Below are 16,251 nucleotides of genomic sequence, written 5' to 3' on the forward strand. Positions count from 1 at the left end.
CATCCACTCAAACTGATATGCTCTTAACTACCATCCACACACCATCCTTAATGAAAAGAACTCAGAAAAATCATGGCTGGGAGAGCTCAACTGGCCCCACATGTTTCCTTGTCTAAGTGAAGATTCTGGGATCTACTTTTCCACTCTCCCACTTTCAACTGCATGAAAATTGAATTTTACATTTGGAGAATGGTTGTACTTCCCTCCAAGCCAGAAAGTACCAAGGTTAACATATCCACATTGCTTTATCTCAAGCATATCTTGTTCAGATTTTTTAAAAATGAAGAGATCATGTCTTTCTAGACAATTTCAGTCAACAAAGGCATGATTAAACAAAGTGGCATGTATTCCCTGGCTTTTGGGGGCATTTGGTCAGTTCTTCCTTTCTCCTTTTCTTTGCCCCAAAGCAAATCCTTTATGCCTGCAGCAGCACTGTGAGTACTCAAAGATGACCCTATCTGGCCTGGTTCCAGTTACAGATACACAGAGGGTATAAAAATGAGTTTGCAGGGCTTTAGGGATGGCCATAGATGGGAAAAATCTATTGTATAGCTTGGTTTTGAGAAATTCTATTCCTCTCTTCCACTTACCAAACACCTCAGTACTCTGTGTTAACAATAACTACCACTTATTGAACACTTACTATATTCCAGGCATCACAATAAATATTTTACATGCATAATTTCATTTAAGCCTCACAACAACTTTATAAGGTAGTTACTATTAAAGAAAAAAAACCCACAAACCCTTATTTACTTATTTAGCCGGGCCACTTAGCATGTGGGATCCTAGTTCCACAATCAGGAATCAAACCCATGTGCCCTGCATTGGAAGGGCAGAGTCTTAACCACTGGACCACCAAGTAGGTCCTGGGTAGTTACAATTATAATTACCTTCATTTCACAAACGAGGAAACCGAAGCTTAGAGAGGTTAAGTCATTTGCCCAAAGTCATACAGCTACTGAGAGACAGAGCCAAGATTCAAAGGCAGGCAGTCCAATTTAGGAGCCATCCTTGGGCCTTTGGTTGCTCCCAAACTAAGTAGCAGAAACAACCTTCTACTAGGCAAGGGTAACTCCTTGCTGCAGAGAGTTAGGTGCCAAACCCAAGGGTCAGGAGTGAGTGTATTAAGAGCTGCGAAGTTCCGGTTCCCTTTACCCAGGAGAGAGCTCAGCTTCCCTCATTGTTCTCAACCTGTCCTCATATTCTAGAGATACGTCTACAGGCAGTAGAGGGAAGAATTGGGGACAGTAAGAGTTGGGACTGACAGAAACCAGGAGCTCAAAGGACACTCTTAGTAACTCTTGTACAGGGTGGATTCAACTCTGGTAAGAGCCTGTGGTATTTAGTTAAAGGGTTGACTAGACTCAGAGATGTGCCATAAGTGGGTTTCCATTGAGTTGCCATCATCTGGATGGCAAGAGACTAAAATGACTGTCAAATGCTAAGTATCACCAGGAAATGGGACGGTCTAGGGAAAGTGTATGCCATGTGTATGTGCCAGGACAGTGTCTGCTTTAGAGAAGAATGGATGGTATGGAGGGCCTCAGCCCTCAGTTCCCTGGGCTCTTGACTCCACAGAGAAATCTCACTCACTAATGCCCAAGGAAATGAAGGTACTTCCTCTGAGAAGGCCCTGAGCACTTCCTTGCTGTTCTTCCCTCCATGGGTAACCCCATTTCTAAGAGAAGCTCCAGGGCCTTATTGTAGAGTCAGTCCCCTGGGTGCTTGGCCCAAGTGTTTTCTCCCAAATTAACCATCTGAGGACCTGTGGATGCCTCCTGAGCCTTTTAAAAGTCAGGGGGGCTACTTGTGTGCTGTTTGGATAATGGAATATCACCAAAGAACAGAAAGAATGATTGATGGTGTGATTGGAAGTGGATGGAATTAGAGATGAAGATAGTTTCTTCTTTCCCAAATGGGAAAGAAGACTAATTCTTCTCTTAAACCCATAGTCCTTCAATTATGCAGAAAAATAGACCTCTGAATTTTTGATCACAGAATATCTGAGTAGCTCACAATAGACAAACTTGCTGGGCAAATTTGGATGCATGGGTGAGAGATGTAGAGGGCTATGGTTTGGGGCTGGTGAGCTGAAGGGGTGCCATGATGGGTTTTTTGGCAGAAAAAAAAATAATCTTGGGTTTGGAGCAGAGCTGAGAACTGTAGAAAGCCTCAGAAGGCAGCTACTTAGGAAGGAAATTTGATCCTTAAAGTGACAAGAGATTTAACTTTTCAAAACTAGGTTTCTCTTTTTAGGACAAAAAGCTCAAAGGATTTTAAACTAATGATTATATTGATGATAATAATGCCCAATATGTGCCAAGCACAATTTTAAGTACTTTATGTGGATTTCTGAATTATCTCATTTAAAACTCTCAGTAACCCTATGAAGTGAGGATTATTGTTATCCCCACTTTATTACTGTGAAATCAGGCACAATCAAGGTAAGTAACTTGGCCCAAGGTTTCAAAGTTAGCAAGTGGAAGAGCTAGGATGCAAGCAAAGATAAGCACAACTGGCTAGAAACACTGTCCACTGGTTTCATGGATTCAGTAGTTTCATCATAGTCTTAAAAAGACAGAGAATAGATGAATATGAAGAGAAATTTCTAGATGTAGTAGAAGAATCTGAGGGGCTTCATTCTGGATGATCTTTCCTCAGTAATCAATGAGGTGAGACTGTTATTAGAAATGGAGGTGGTAGGAATTGGACAAAAATGTAAAACATGGCAGCCTCCTCAGTGATCATCCAGAAGAAACTTCCCATTTTACAAATGACAAAAACTAGAACCAGAGAAGGAAGTGGCTTGTCCAAGGTCATCCAGGCAGTAGGTGGCAGAGTTGAGACTGGAACCCAGATCTCCTAATCCTTGCTGCATTGCTCACTGTTACCCACAACCCCCTACAGCTATAACTGCTTCCCAAGGCCCTAAGAAATATGATATCTCAAATGTTATATTTTCTGTAATTTATTTTATAAGACTTCAACATAAATTGTGTAGTATATATGTGGGTTATTTAGTCTGAATCTACAACCTTGGGGTGGTCAGTTACCCTTATTGGGAATTACAGAGTACAGGAGTGGTTATCTAGCATTTAATAATTCTAATCAAGAAGTGGTTTCACAAGCACTTCATGTATCTTTATCTTTAATGAACACCAGAGGTTTTGTTAACTAGCATTATATTTCTCATTGGTGAAATCAGTAGTGTTTAACACATGTGAGTTGGCTAGAAATATGGTAGAGATGTTCCCAAAGTAGCAGAAAGTGGATGTAAGCGTCTAACAAGCTCTATAGTGTTATCCCTTGGAATAGTACCCTAGGCTTAATTTTGTAAATAGTCGTGTGGGCAGTCACCAATGAGGATTCTTGGTTAGCTTCATCCTGCCACTAGGGTATTGTTTTGTCCGCCTCAAGTGAACCTTTGTGTGAAGTGTTGATGGTGCACCTAGAAGGAAAGGGTGTTGGACTTGACTGAGCCGACAGGACAGAACAGGCTGTCTTATCATTTTTGTGCCTGCTTGACATTATTTTAATGAGAAAAAGAATTTTAGATGAGGTTTACTTTTGTACCTGCTAGTGAAGTTGTGGGGAAAAGACCTATAGCCTTCACTCTAACAATGACTGGCTACTGGTATCCAATGAAATATACCTAAGGATTGTGAATGACTAGTTGGCTTTAGGTCAGTTTACAACTCCAAGCAACTAATTTTGGACTCCTGTCTAAAGTTGCTGAGCCTCTGTCTTGGAGTGTATGGGGAGCTCCTACCCTAGGTGAATGTTGATAGAGCCTTACTTGACCCAGCAGCCTCACATCTGTAGAATTTGCATGTACCAGAGTCTAAGCTGTCTCCCCTATAGCACTGCCTGGAAGTATCTCTTTTGGCCTGCTGAGCACTTGTTAATGACTGTGCCAGCGTTCTGACCTTGCTGCAGGCCTCAGCATTGCCTGGGAGAAGATTAGTCAGAGTTGAGCTGGCACTCAACCATGAAAAGCTGCTACTGGATATACAGTGTATGCATGTAGGGTCAAAAAGACAAAGGAGGGGAAGTTCTGCCATATTGAGATACCTATATGGAACACAATGAAGACAAAGTCAAGAGGATTTTTACTAAGAAGAGCTTTTTCTCTTTTTTCCCCCATTCATTATGACTATCAGTTAACAGAGCTTCCCTCAGCCAGTAACTCAGTTGGTAGAGGGAGGTGGATAGTGTAGTGCAGAGGTCCGAAACTCGTCCCTTCCACCTCTTCCCACCCAAAGTCCTGTCACAGATGTTTTGTTTGTCTCATATTGGATCTGAATGTATTCCAGAAGTGACACGAACTCTCCAGATGGCCACAGGCCCCACCCACCCCGCTATGCCAAGCCCAAGTTGCATGTTTATGTGACCCACCTGGCCCGTCATCATCTGTGATTTCAACCCCAGCTGACACTGAGTCTCACCTCTAGAGACAGGAAGATCTCAGGTAGAAGCCTGACTCCACTAATTAGCCAACTGTGTGACCTTGAGCTTCCCAGGTGGCGCAGTGGTTAAAAAAATGTGCCAGCTAATGCAGGAGACTCAAGAGATGCGGGTTTGATCCCTGAATTGGAAAGATCCCCTAGAGGAGGAAATGGCAATCCACTCCAGTATTCCTGTCAGGATAATCCCATGGACAGAGGAGTCTGGCGGGCTACAGTTCATGGGGTTGCAAGGAGTTGGACACAATGAGCAACTAGGCATGCACATGCCCTTGAGCTAGTTGCATATATATATAACCACCTCTGAGTCCTCTTTTATAAAATGGGGATGAGAGTAGCTCCTTTCTAGCAATGCTATGATGATTCCATCAAATAAGACATGTACCATGCTTAGTGCAATGTTTTCCATGTGGCATGGGTTCAATGAATGGGAGTTATTACTATTATTTCAACCCTAGTGTTAAGTTTCTTGATAGCAAGGATGGCACAATGAATGCTATATAAACTGGTTGCAGTGCATCATTTTAACAAATGGGTTGGCATTGCCATGCCACCTAGGTTACAGCATGGCTAAAGACAAATCATGAGCCAAGAAGGAAAGAGGCACTGTCAAGGCAGATCGTTTTCTTGTCTTTGCTTACCATCTCAGAGAACATTTTTGCTTGATTTGTTTACTTCAGACACTGACTTGAGGTTAGTTTCTCAGCTCTTTCAAGTCTTGATTTTCCAATCTGAGAGTCCAACTCACTAACGCTTGCATGGGCCAACAGCACCTCACTTACAAAAGTAACATGTTTAGGAAGTGCCTGGTCAATGCCTGGAGATTAGGGGATGCTCAACAAGTATTCAATATGAATCCACATATCTCTGTTCACACTACCAGGGCTAATGAAACCAGTGATTCCCAAATCTCGTGTGCATTAGAAAGTTTGTTAAAAAGGCCTATCTTTATATTTTGTGATTCAATATGTCTGAAGTGTGACCTGGGAATTCATATGTTTAGCAAGCATCTCTGGTGATTCTGCTGCAAGTGGGCCAATTCAAGAAATACTGTTTTAAACTAGCCAACAAGTAGTCTTGGAAACAGCAGTAAGGTAATGTTTGAGAATATATAACAGGTTCTGGCTAACTGTGGATGTTAGTGGCCTTTCTACCTTAAATTTACCAAAGTGTTCATCCACACAGAAACCCACACCCACATCCGCACAATGATTCCTCTGTGGATTGGGTCCTGATCTCTTCAGGTCTCATCTATTACTGGTAGCCAATCCCTTTCTGGGTACCAGCAAGGATGAGGGCCCTGATTGCAATGTGTACTTGGCAAGGTAGATCAGTCAATCATAGATGACTGAAAGGGGACTATTTTTGATTGCAACATTTTTTAAACGTTAAAAAAAAATCCTCAGCAGCCCTCATCACAAACTGATTGTACTTCTGAAAATATCTCACAGTAATTACAGGGATCCCAGAGATTGAGGTCATCTATTGCAAGAAACAACCATGCACGGAAGCAGCAGCAGACCACTACCACCAGAAAGGTGTGATTTGAAGGGTCAAAAACAATTCAAATTTTAGTTAATAAAGGACCAGATTGTGATCTATGGAGAAGGTCACATGTTGCAAACTAGGTGGAGTGTATTTGAGTAACTCTTGCTCATCTCTCAGAGTCTCCCACTGCCCCCTGAATGCCCACCATGCACTGGGCACCCCACTCTTTCGGGCAGGTCCCTTGTTCTGGGGTCACTTACCTGTCTTGGAAAACCTCCTCTGAGAATCCTGCAAGGTAACAGGTAGTAATCTGATCAAACAATTACTGTTGAAATAGTAATGGCTGATAAGGATTTAGCGCATTCCCTACCAGAGATGGCATGCTTGCATTTAACACAGGTTTTCAGTGCAGTAACAGAAATAAGTGAATTGCTGGGATTTCAGACTAATGGCAGACTGTTGGGGGCAATACTGGGGGATGATAGGGTGCTATTTGATAGTCCTCAAATGACACTGGATAAGCTTTTAATGACTTCCCTGGAGCACTCGTCAGCTCACATGTGTTAGAAAGTGACACCACTTCCCCACCCTCCCCTCTAGCTCACAACGAGTGCCTTGAAAATGGAGTCAATTTTTCAGGTTCTTAGGGAAGCAGACAGAACTTGGGTTGTGTTGTACTTCATATTTCTAACCCCTTTGAACGAAAGTCGGACAGCTGAGGAGCAGATGCTACGTGCCAGCTTCTGGCATGCCGCGACCCCAAGAAGCAAAGTGGAGAGGCAGTTGGAACTGCATGCCAACCTTTGCTCTCTTGGGCAGGTTGTTTCTAAAAGGGACACTTTGGGGTGTGGCAAGAAGCCAAGATACTGTCAGCCTGGCTCATGAGCTACCTCCCCTCTCAGCATGCCTTCCAGTCTCCATTCCAAAGCCCTATGAAAAGCGACTCTTTAGATGCTCTCATCAGACACCTTCAGACATGGCTGAAATGAACATAGGGTGGTTAAGAGTATGATAGGGACATCCGTGAGTCAGAATGAGCCAAATGTGTCTCTTATAAAGTTTTCTTTGAAAGTCATGTGGGTAAGAGCTTGTCTGGTGAAGCCTTTTTCTTTGGTGATCACAGTCTCCCTGCAAAATGTGGTTTGAGTACCAGCAGTATTGGCATCACCTGGGAACTTGCTAGAAATGCAGATTCTTGGACACTGAAGATCTATTGAAGCAGAATCTTCATTTTAACAAGATCCCAGGTGTCTACTATGCACATGAAAGGTGAGAAGTGCTGTTCTAGATTGAACTGTGTCCCATAGAGTTAAGGGTCATGACCAGCTGTGTCTCCTTCCCCACGCCCCTTCTAAATAAGTACAGATGGTCACATTGATGACAAGTGCTAAAGAAGTAAATGGCAGTTAGCAACCGAGGAGAAGGGAAGTCCAGACAGAGGGCAGTAAACATAGTAAAGTATCTACATATGAACCTTCACATTGTGAAATTTCAAAGGTGTAAATGTATGCTTGCATGGCCAATCACGTAAGTTAGTTCATGGGTCTGGTGTGCATTGTCACACGTATGTGACACTCCACATGTATGTACACTCCACAAATGGTTGTGCTTTTGTGTACTTTACAGTACTGTGTAGAGTACAGTAGTACAGTATCTTCATTTCAAGCCCAGGATGTCTGGAAGCAAGTGTAAAAGCAGCTGTGACGTAGTTGCTACTGCTGTACTTTTCAAGATACTGTACTGTAGGTTTAAAAATGTTTTCTTTATTTTTTCTTTGTTTTTTACATATTCTTTGTGTGAAAAGTATTATAAACCTATTACACTACAGTACTGAATTGTGTGAGTGGGGTACCTAGGCTAACTTTGTTGGACTTATGAACAAACTGGGCTTACAAATGTATTCTCAGAACAGAGCTCATTCATATGTAGGGGACTTACTGCACTTCTCTGACTATTGCTCAACCAGAAATCCAGAACAGAGTATTCTGCTTCTTTCCACTGTGTGTGTGTTGGGGGGAACCAGAGTGTGCACTTGAGAAAAAGGAAGGGAGAAATGGAGGCAGTGGGGAGGAGACACTACTCACATAGGCTTCCACGTCCCTCCAGAGTTAGATGCTGCCTCGTAATCACTACATTCTGCCTGCCACCCCAGGGAAAGAGAGCTTTCAGTCTGAGACCAGCTTCCTCAGCACCTTTCTCCCCTCCTGTGGCCTCCCTTCCCTGCCAGTGCATCCCCTGCCAGGGCCCATGTAGGCACCTTCAGACTGTGCAGCAGCCTCTTTTTGGGTAGTACATCTAAAAAGTTGACATTTTCTAAGAACTACTTTACTGAGGCATGATTAAGATACAAAAAGTTGCACATACGGTCTTCTTTAGGAGGAAACTGTGTCCCAATGACCTTCTGCTGCCTCCCAAATGACCACAAAGGCATTTAAGTTCAACATGGTGAAGCTGCACCTCCCCTATGCCTTGGGTGAACTTATACCAAACTTACCACATGCAGGGAGCTATATATATATATATATATATATATATATATATATATATATATAGTTTTATATATAATTTTTTATTGGAGTTTAGTTTTATAATGCTGTATTAGTTTCTGTTGTACAGCAAAGTGAACCAGCCATACACATAAACATATCCCCATTTTTGGATTCGACTTTGGCCTGTAGAGGTCTTCCGTGACCAGGGGCAGCTGACCTCTGGTTTGGATAGAGTGAACAGCTGCTCTGCACCTCATGTCCAGAAACACTCCTGTTTGAGTAGCTTTCCTTGGAATTGAGGCATTCAGGTTCCCCACTGTCTATGGTTTTAGAGCAAACACTCCCCAGTTAGGTAATATTAACCCTGTATCAACCACTCTCAGCTTGATTCTTAAATTAGATAAAAAGCTGTCACCCTCAAAGTAGGAGTATGGACCAAGGACGGAGATCTTCTGGCTAGAGAAGGAGCATGTGGACTGGAAAAGTCTAGAGCAGGAAACAATCCCTGGTATGGTGGTTCAGATTTCTGAATCAGGGGCCAGTGGGACACCAGTGAAAGGGCCTTGGCTGGGCAGGTGGAGCATGAGGAGAAAATAATGGCAAGAGAAGAGGAAGAAATGAGAAGAGGACAAATTCCGTCCATGTGGAACTTCTGTCAAGTACCGACCCCTTTCAGGGGCTGCTGCCCTGGCTCAAGGCTCACCCCACAGACAGGCTGAGGCTATTTGTCAGCTCTCAGACATTTCCCAAGCCGGGAGGGACTTTTGTGTCTGCACAATTCCCATACTCCTGCTGAAAAGTGCCCTGAGTCCCCACCTAGGGTTTTAATTGCACCCTCCTGTGGACATGTCATCTAATTAGACTCAAAGCATCAAAGTCAAAGCACCAAAGGAACAAAGTCAAAACTTGACTTTTTTTTAATGGCCCAGGTAAAGTATGCAAATAATTTTCCAGACCTTCAGAGAAGATGGAAAGTTTTTTGAAAGGTCTTTCAAATATATCTGTGGTCTCAATCTAAGAAGTTCAAAATGGAATCATCAGAATTAGCATATGTATCCCCCCCTCCCTGTGAAGGTATGAATTCTACCTTCTTAAATTCTGGCCCTCTCTAAAAATGCATGCTGTCTTTTAATCCTTTAGCCAATTATATAAAAATAACAAATCTCTTATCCACAAAGGAAGATTAATAATGGTGCCTCAGAAGCTTCATTTATTTTTCCATCCATTAAACTGCAACCAGCCAATCACCGCTGACTACCCATAATAATGAAATTTTTAAAAATACCAGGAGTTAGAAAAATACAATAACAATCTCAGCCAGCCCCCACTGTTCTCATGGGGTCTTGGTGAGTAGCGAGAGAAAGGCAGAATGAAGGAAACAGACCTCTGATAGAGGCAGAAGTGGCGGATGTGAGAAACTAGTTTCATTTTAAGGAAAAAAAGTTAAAATTGCTGACAGGAAGAAAAACCATGGCTCTTTCCGCAGTGGCCATAGATGGAGAACAAAGAAGTTTTGTTTCTTCCTTGCCCTCAGACCCTTCCTGTTGCCCCCTCTCCACTTAGCAGATCAACCGGAAGTTGCCTTCTAGGGGCGGTTATACACTTTGCTGGATGCTCATCTTTACAGCCCACTGATTGCCGTCTATTTTTATGGCTCAAATGAACAGCATCACCTTCCTCCCTCCTCACCACGTAAAAAATAGATTAAAGAAAAAAGAAAAAAAAACATAATAAAGCTTGTGAGGTGACTGAAATCTTTGACCGGCTACCTCTTCGTGCTCCAGTGAGCTTATGGAAGACCAGTCAGCAGACAGAGGGAGAGCTGTTAAGGTGCAAAGATGGGGGAGTTGGGGGTGGGAGGTGGAGCTGGAGCAACTGACACTGTTGTGTGCCATGATCTGTTTAAAGGCAGGTGCCAGGATATGATGGGTCTTCACCCTGCTTCCAAAGATGATGTGTAAAGTGCAAACCAAACAAGACCCACCCAAGAGCAGAGAATAGGATCAGGAGAGACATTTCTTTCCCAAATGGACTTAAACAGTTAAATGGAACCTGGCAATTAGAATAATGAGATAATTAGATTGTGACTCTGTGGGCAAGAGAGGAAAACCTGCCTCAGCTAAGGACACTTCACTTGGTAGCAGAACGCACTCAGTTAAAAAGGAGCATGCTCTCAGTTAGCAGGTATATTTCAAACGGCTCGAAAAAAATTAATGGAATACAAATTTGCAGCTGATGAGGTACATTTCACCAGCCAAAGGGATTTTGCCTGGGGCTCCATTAGAACCTGCACTCCTAAGTCCCACTCTCAGTCCCACCATCACTACTGTGCCTCCATCAACAGATTTTTCTTTAAGCCAAGTGCGTTAAGAGCACAATTCTGTGGTGAATAACCTTTAAGGTTACATTTGCCTTTTCCTTGCCTCTTGCAAACAGTGCGTAATCCACGAGCACATTTGTTGGCTGTAAAGGTGTACAACAGCAATTTTTGCAATGACAGTGCGGAGAAGGAATATGAGATCTGTGTGCTAATGAGCTGACACTGCAGAGGCTGGGGCGGTGTAGTGTGGAGTATACTACAAGTGCACAGCAGCAAAACACAGGAGGAGACTTCAAGGGAATCGGAGGCATTTCCTGAGGAACCAGGGCAAGCAAGCCACCCCAAGGGGACCCGGCGGTCCCTGGGTGCTGCCACATTCCCCCAAAGCCTTATGATGATCAAATCTGGTTTTTAAAGAATAGACGTGTGTACAGTGTAAAGCATGTGTGTACATCTCTTTTCATGAATACTGACTAGGTGTGTAGGGGTACCTGTGTGTGCCTGAAGGCACGTGTCCTGGAATCATACTATTCACACCATACTTCTTTTTGGGGCTACCTGGCCAAATTGAAAAGGAAGGCAGCAAACTCAGTTAATCCCTGTGAAATAAGAACATGTGCTCCAAATCAGAGGAGCCTCTTCGATAAACTTCAATTCACCTCTGAGCTGAGATCCCAAATGAACCACCTTTCAAAGCCAGCAATGCTTTTATTGGTCTCTTAAGACGTGAAATGAAGTTGGAGTCTGTCTTAAGCAAACCTCTGGGAAGTTGTGCAAAAAAAAAAAAAAAATGGTTGCTGGTGAAGAAGAGTCTTTAAATAACTGATGCCTGGGATCCGTTGCAAGGAAACTCTCTGAATACATTGGAGGAGGGGATGCAGAGGGAGAGAAGGGACACATACAGGAGGCATTACCACTTGTTTATTTTTGGCATATTTGTTTACCTGCATAATACCTGTGTCCTCAAAAGTGTGTGCCTGCCCCAAGATTGAGGGCGCAGGAAAGATCATGGGAAGAAATAAATTCTAGTGTTAGGGGAAGCTGAAGCAAGGAATTCTGAATAGGAAGAGGGGAAAATGTCTTTAATTTTTGCCATTCTATTCCATATTGAATCAGATGGGAGAGGCGGGTGATCAGATTTGGACTCATCTGGGGTTTTCTCAAATTCTCCCTAGATCTCCACGGAGGCGCAGGCCAGAAGATCCAGGGGTGTTTTGTTTCTGTGCCATAGTGCAATCAATTGTAAGAACGGAACCAGGATCACCTGCCAGTCTCTAGTGCCAAATTAGTATTGTGTGCCGACATCTGTGTCATGTGATCTTCACTTCCAAGAGAGAAAGGCCAGGGCAAGAAATGAGATCCACCTACAGGACTTCCCTGGCCCTGTGAAACGATTGTGTTCTGCATTCAGAGACTATCCGTCGGAGACAGCTTTGAGATCTGGCCCCCATTCAGTGATTGTGACATTCAAAGAGGGACCAGAGAAAATGAGTGTTCCTTCTCTGTCTTCTGAGCTGTAAAGTCTGAGTGTGCAACAGGCAGCTGGGTACACATCACTGGTTTCTGGAAATGTCTCCTGTGTGAGTCAGTATGTGCATATGTGTGGACTTGCCATAACTAAGGGCAAGGTCACCTTTCTGTTTTGTCTTTCCTGTTGCCCAGTAAGCCACACCCTTTATCCCACACTTTCAAGCCCCTAGCCATAACCTACTCTTGTAAGCTTATAAGCTGAAGTGCTGTGAACTTAGGGCAGGGGCTTCTGATCAATTTCTTTTCCTTTCATGATTGTTCCTTTATTGCCCTGAGAGATAAGGTATTAAGGCAACTCAACACCCAATATGGATGACTTACTGCCTGTTCTCAAACCTGAGTTTTTCACATATCAAGGATTATTTCCTGAATGCTCCTTGAGTAGGGTTCTGATGGCCCTGGACTGGCGAGTGCCAATCTGATTCGCCCATAAAAAACAAGGCCAAAACCCTTGGAAATCAGTCATTCCGGAAAAGTCAGTTAGCACTCTTTATCTCTGTCCTCATCAGTGGAAAGGCACTAAAGTGAGTTGAAATAAATGTTATTCATTATTAATAGTAATAAATCCGGGTAGTTTCATGTATTTGATTTTGAATCTGTTCTAATTGATACTTAGGAAGTTGCATTTGAAATGCAGCCTCTAGAGAAGATCACAGTGCTGCAGGATTAAGAGTCAGATGTGTGTTGTAAGTGTGCTATAGAAGACAGGCTGGGATTACCAAAATAAGATGCAAAGTATAGACAGACATTTTGTAACTTTCACACTTAGCTGGAATTAATAAGCTCCTATTTTTGTCAATGTCAGAAAGCCAAAGAATGTCAAATACAGAGTATCTCAGAACATGTTCTTACAAGGATCTATACCTTCAGAGAAAATTTTCTTAAAGCTGATAACTGTCACCATTTCTTGCAAAGTACTTCACCTCCATCCCCTTGACCTAAGTCTTCAAGTCCAAGGAACCCATGGCCTTGGAGACCCTGTCAACAGTTTTTGGAAATCACATATCCTTTGAGGCAGAAGCATTTGAAGAATGTCATATACAAAGTTTTACCCAATCAAATATAAATATCATTTCTCCCCTGAAAGAAAATCAAAAGTCAAAAATTCCCAAATACACCAGCCATAACAGCAAAACATATTTATGCCATCATCACCTTCATTGGTGTGAAAACTTTTCATGAAATAAGCTTAGATGAAGAATGATCAGTCTTTCTCATAAAACATTCCAGAAAAACCTGTGTCCAACAGGCTATTAGTCATCTGGGTTCCCGTGGCTTTACTTCTTAAAATGTCCCCTTTCCACAGGGCACAACTAGCTGTTTCAGAAGCTGCTTTGGGGCTGATGAAATTGCTTCCTTTTGATATCCAGTTCCTGCTGCAAACTCCCCCTTCCACCTTTTGCTCTAAGTTAAGAACTGTGTTGTCCTTAACCATGGGGGCAGGGAGCAAACACCACTAGGGGAGACAGAACAGAGGCAGCTTTTTCCAGAGAGTCCTCTGAGCACTTTCTCCCTTCCCATCAGTTTGCCAGGCATTCATCACTCTAATCAGTTTGCAGTCTTATCAGTTCCTATCAGAGCTCTCTCGGTAAGAAAGGTGATATTCTAGGACAGAAAGAAACCAGGGAACCCAGCCTGATCTGTCCCTCAAGGTCACTTGTCTGCAGAATTTCTCATATTTGGCTCCTACATAGCGATTGTCAAATTCAGCTCATTCTTACAGCCAGGTGCTAGCTTTAACAGTCAAGTAATGTACATTCTGAATTGATTCAATCAAGAGGCTTCTTTCTTTAATCCCATCCGAAGAAATTTCCATGAACAACTATGCTATTTTTTCCTTTTTTTCCCCCCAGCCAAAGGAAAAGAAAGGGGAGGGGGTGGCGGGGGAGGGAGCGCCAGTTTAGCAGGGAGGAAAATGAAAGTTTTGCATCGAACATTATTCACGACAGAGTTTTGTGTACAGCCTTAAGTCCCTCCCTCGGCAGGATCCTCTGGCGTTCATTTCTGTCGCGTGAAACCTGAATTGACTCGTGCCCTTTGAATGTCGACTGGGGCCATCAGCCCCCGCCTCCAGCACGGACAGCAGACCCCAAGTCCCTTTAGCGAAATGCAAATGAGGTCCCCAGGTCCCACAAGGAGGAAAAGCAGATCTACTTACAAGCATTAGTCACAGAAAAACTATTGGAAGAATCCAAGTGATCTACGTGGTAATTCAAATGGAAGGGCTTCTCGGTGGTGTTCTGGTTGGTGTTGTATAACTGCACAGCAAAGCGGAAAGCACTGTGCTCCTGCACCGTATTTCTCATGAAAAGTCCACCTAGAAGCAAAGGGAACTGAGATTTGGCTTGTGTCCTCCCCCCCGAGGAGCGCTTAGAAATTGGGGAGCACTACAGATGGACGATACCCTCTCAGTGGTACCCGGGTGCACGACGATGATTTTGATTTTCAACCTGTGTGTCTTTGATGACTCTTAAGAACTCGAATTTTGGCCAAGAAAAACCTAGTTTTCCTTCCGAGAGTCAGAGGAGAGGCTGGGGAAAAGGGGGGCATGGGGAAAGAGGGCCGAGGAGCCTGCTTTGGGGGTCGGACGATGGAATCAAGAGTGGGACTTGATTCTTTCTCAGGCGGTAGCTTCCTGTCCCCTCTTCCCTCATACCTCCCATCTCCACAAGCTGGTTCATCCTTTACTGGCGCAAAGGGAAAGGTTGGAGAGGAAAACAATTTCATTTCCCCCTGCTACTCTATCCTGTTCCCCACAGCCCCTTCCACCCCGTGACAATACAGGGGCTGGGTTCTGTAATTGGCAACAATTCGAACTTCTTGACTAGTAAATACAGGCAGAAGCCGAGAAGAACTCCCTCCCAGCGCCCGGCAGCCGGACTCCAGACAGACACAGCGGCAATTCATGAATTCGTGGGCTGCGTGACTTCGCCGCTCGCTGGCTCAGCTCCTAGTCTCACCCCTGCCTCTACCCCATCCGCCACCGACCTCGGTGGCTGCCCGGGGCTGGGGGATGCAGAGTGGGTTTCCACCTCCCCCAGCACTAGCGGGTCTCTCGGGACCCGGAGACGCGGGACGGGGCGCCCCGGACCGGGTTACGCGCCCTGGCGCAGTCAGACAGGCGGCATCACCCTGGGACAACTTGCAGCGGCGGCACGCACGCCATGGCAAAGTCCGGGGCAGCGAGCCGAAAAGCCGCGACTCTGCGCCGGGTTGCAGCCTCCCAGCCTCTTGCAGGCGTCCCCGGCTCCGCTCAGCTCGGAAAACCCGGCAGCCTACCCCCACCCCCAGCCCCAGGAGACCACCTCTCCGGTTCCCGATGCTCCCCAGACCAGCCAGCTCTCTGGGGTTCAGACCCGTGAGATTCCTGCCCGATCCCCATCCCCAGTCCCTTCCCAGGCCATGCAGGACAGGGACCCGGTAGCCGTGCCAGGGCAGCGGGCTCGGGCGCCGGAGAGCCCGGGCCGACCGGCAGACTGGCTCGCGCTTACCTATGCTGATGGTGTTGGGGAATCCTCCGTGAGAATGACCCAAAAGCCCCAGGACTAAAAAGAAGACCGCCCGGAGCACGCTTTGCCCCATTTTCTTCTGCCTGGCCATGCTACGCCTAGAACGAAGCTGACAAGAGCATGGGCGCAACTCGGGAGTCGTCAAAATAATAATAGAAAAAGAAAAAGAATTCGCTGGCTCTTTCACCCCCTCCCCTCAACTTGCTCTCGCTCACTCTTCCTTTCCACCCCACACTAGTCCTCCTCCTCCACCACCTCCTCTCTTCTCTCTCTCTCTCTCACGCTCCCCCTCTCGCTCCCTCTCGCTCCCAGGCTCTCTCACACCCCCTCCCCGCCCCCCACCTCACTTCTGTCTTCACACCAATCTGGAAGGCGGGTTCATTGGCTGCAAGCTGGGTTCGCCGAAGCGATCTCCCTCCCTATCACTAAGACAGACAGACAGAGAGAGA

The 16,251-nt window shown here is 44.8% G+C and overlaps 1 protein-coding gene across 1 annotated transcript in view; it reads right to left on the bottom strand.

Annotated features, from left to right (window-relative positions):
* The window catches only part of GRIA3 (glutamate ionotropic receptor AMPA type subunit 3), a 290,948-nt gene extending 274,951 nt beyond the window's left edge, over positions 1–15,997 (bottom strand). Inside the window, exons 1-2 of the mRNA XM_065915058.1 lie at positions 15,785–15,997; positions 14,452–14,610 (exon numbers count right to left, since the gene is read on the bottom strand). Coding sequence (XP_065771130.1) covers positions 14,452–14,610; positions 15,785–15,893 — 268 coding nt within the window. The 5' untranslated portion in view covers positions 15,894–15,997. The remainder of the gene's footprint in view (positions 1–14,451; positions 14,611–15,784) is intronic.
* Between the last annotated feature and the right edge of the window lie 254 nt (positions 15,998–16,251).

Source organism: Muntiacus reevesi, chromosome X, assembly GCF_963930625.1.
Source record: "Muntiacus reevesi chromosome X, mMunRee1.1, whole genome shotgun sequence".
Taxonomy (NCBI): domain Eukaryota; kingdom Metazoa; phylum Chordata; class Mammalia; order Artiodactyla; family Cervidae; genus Muntiacus; species Muntiacus reevesi.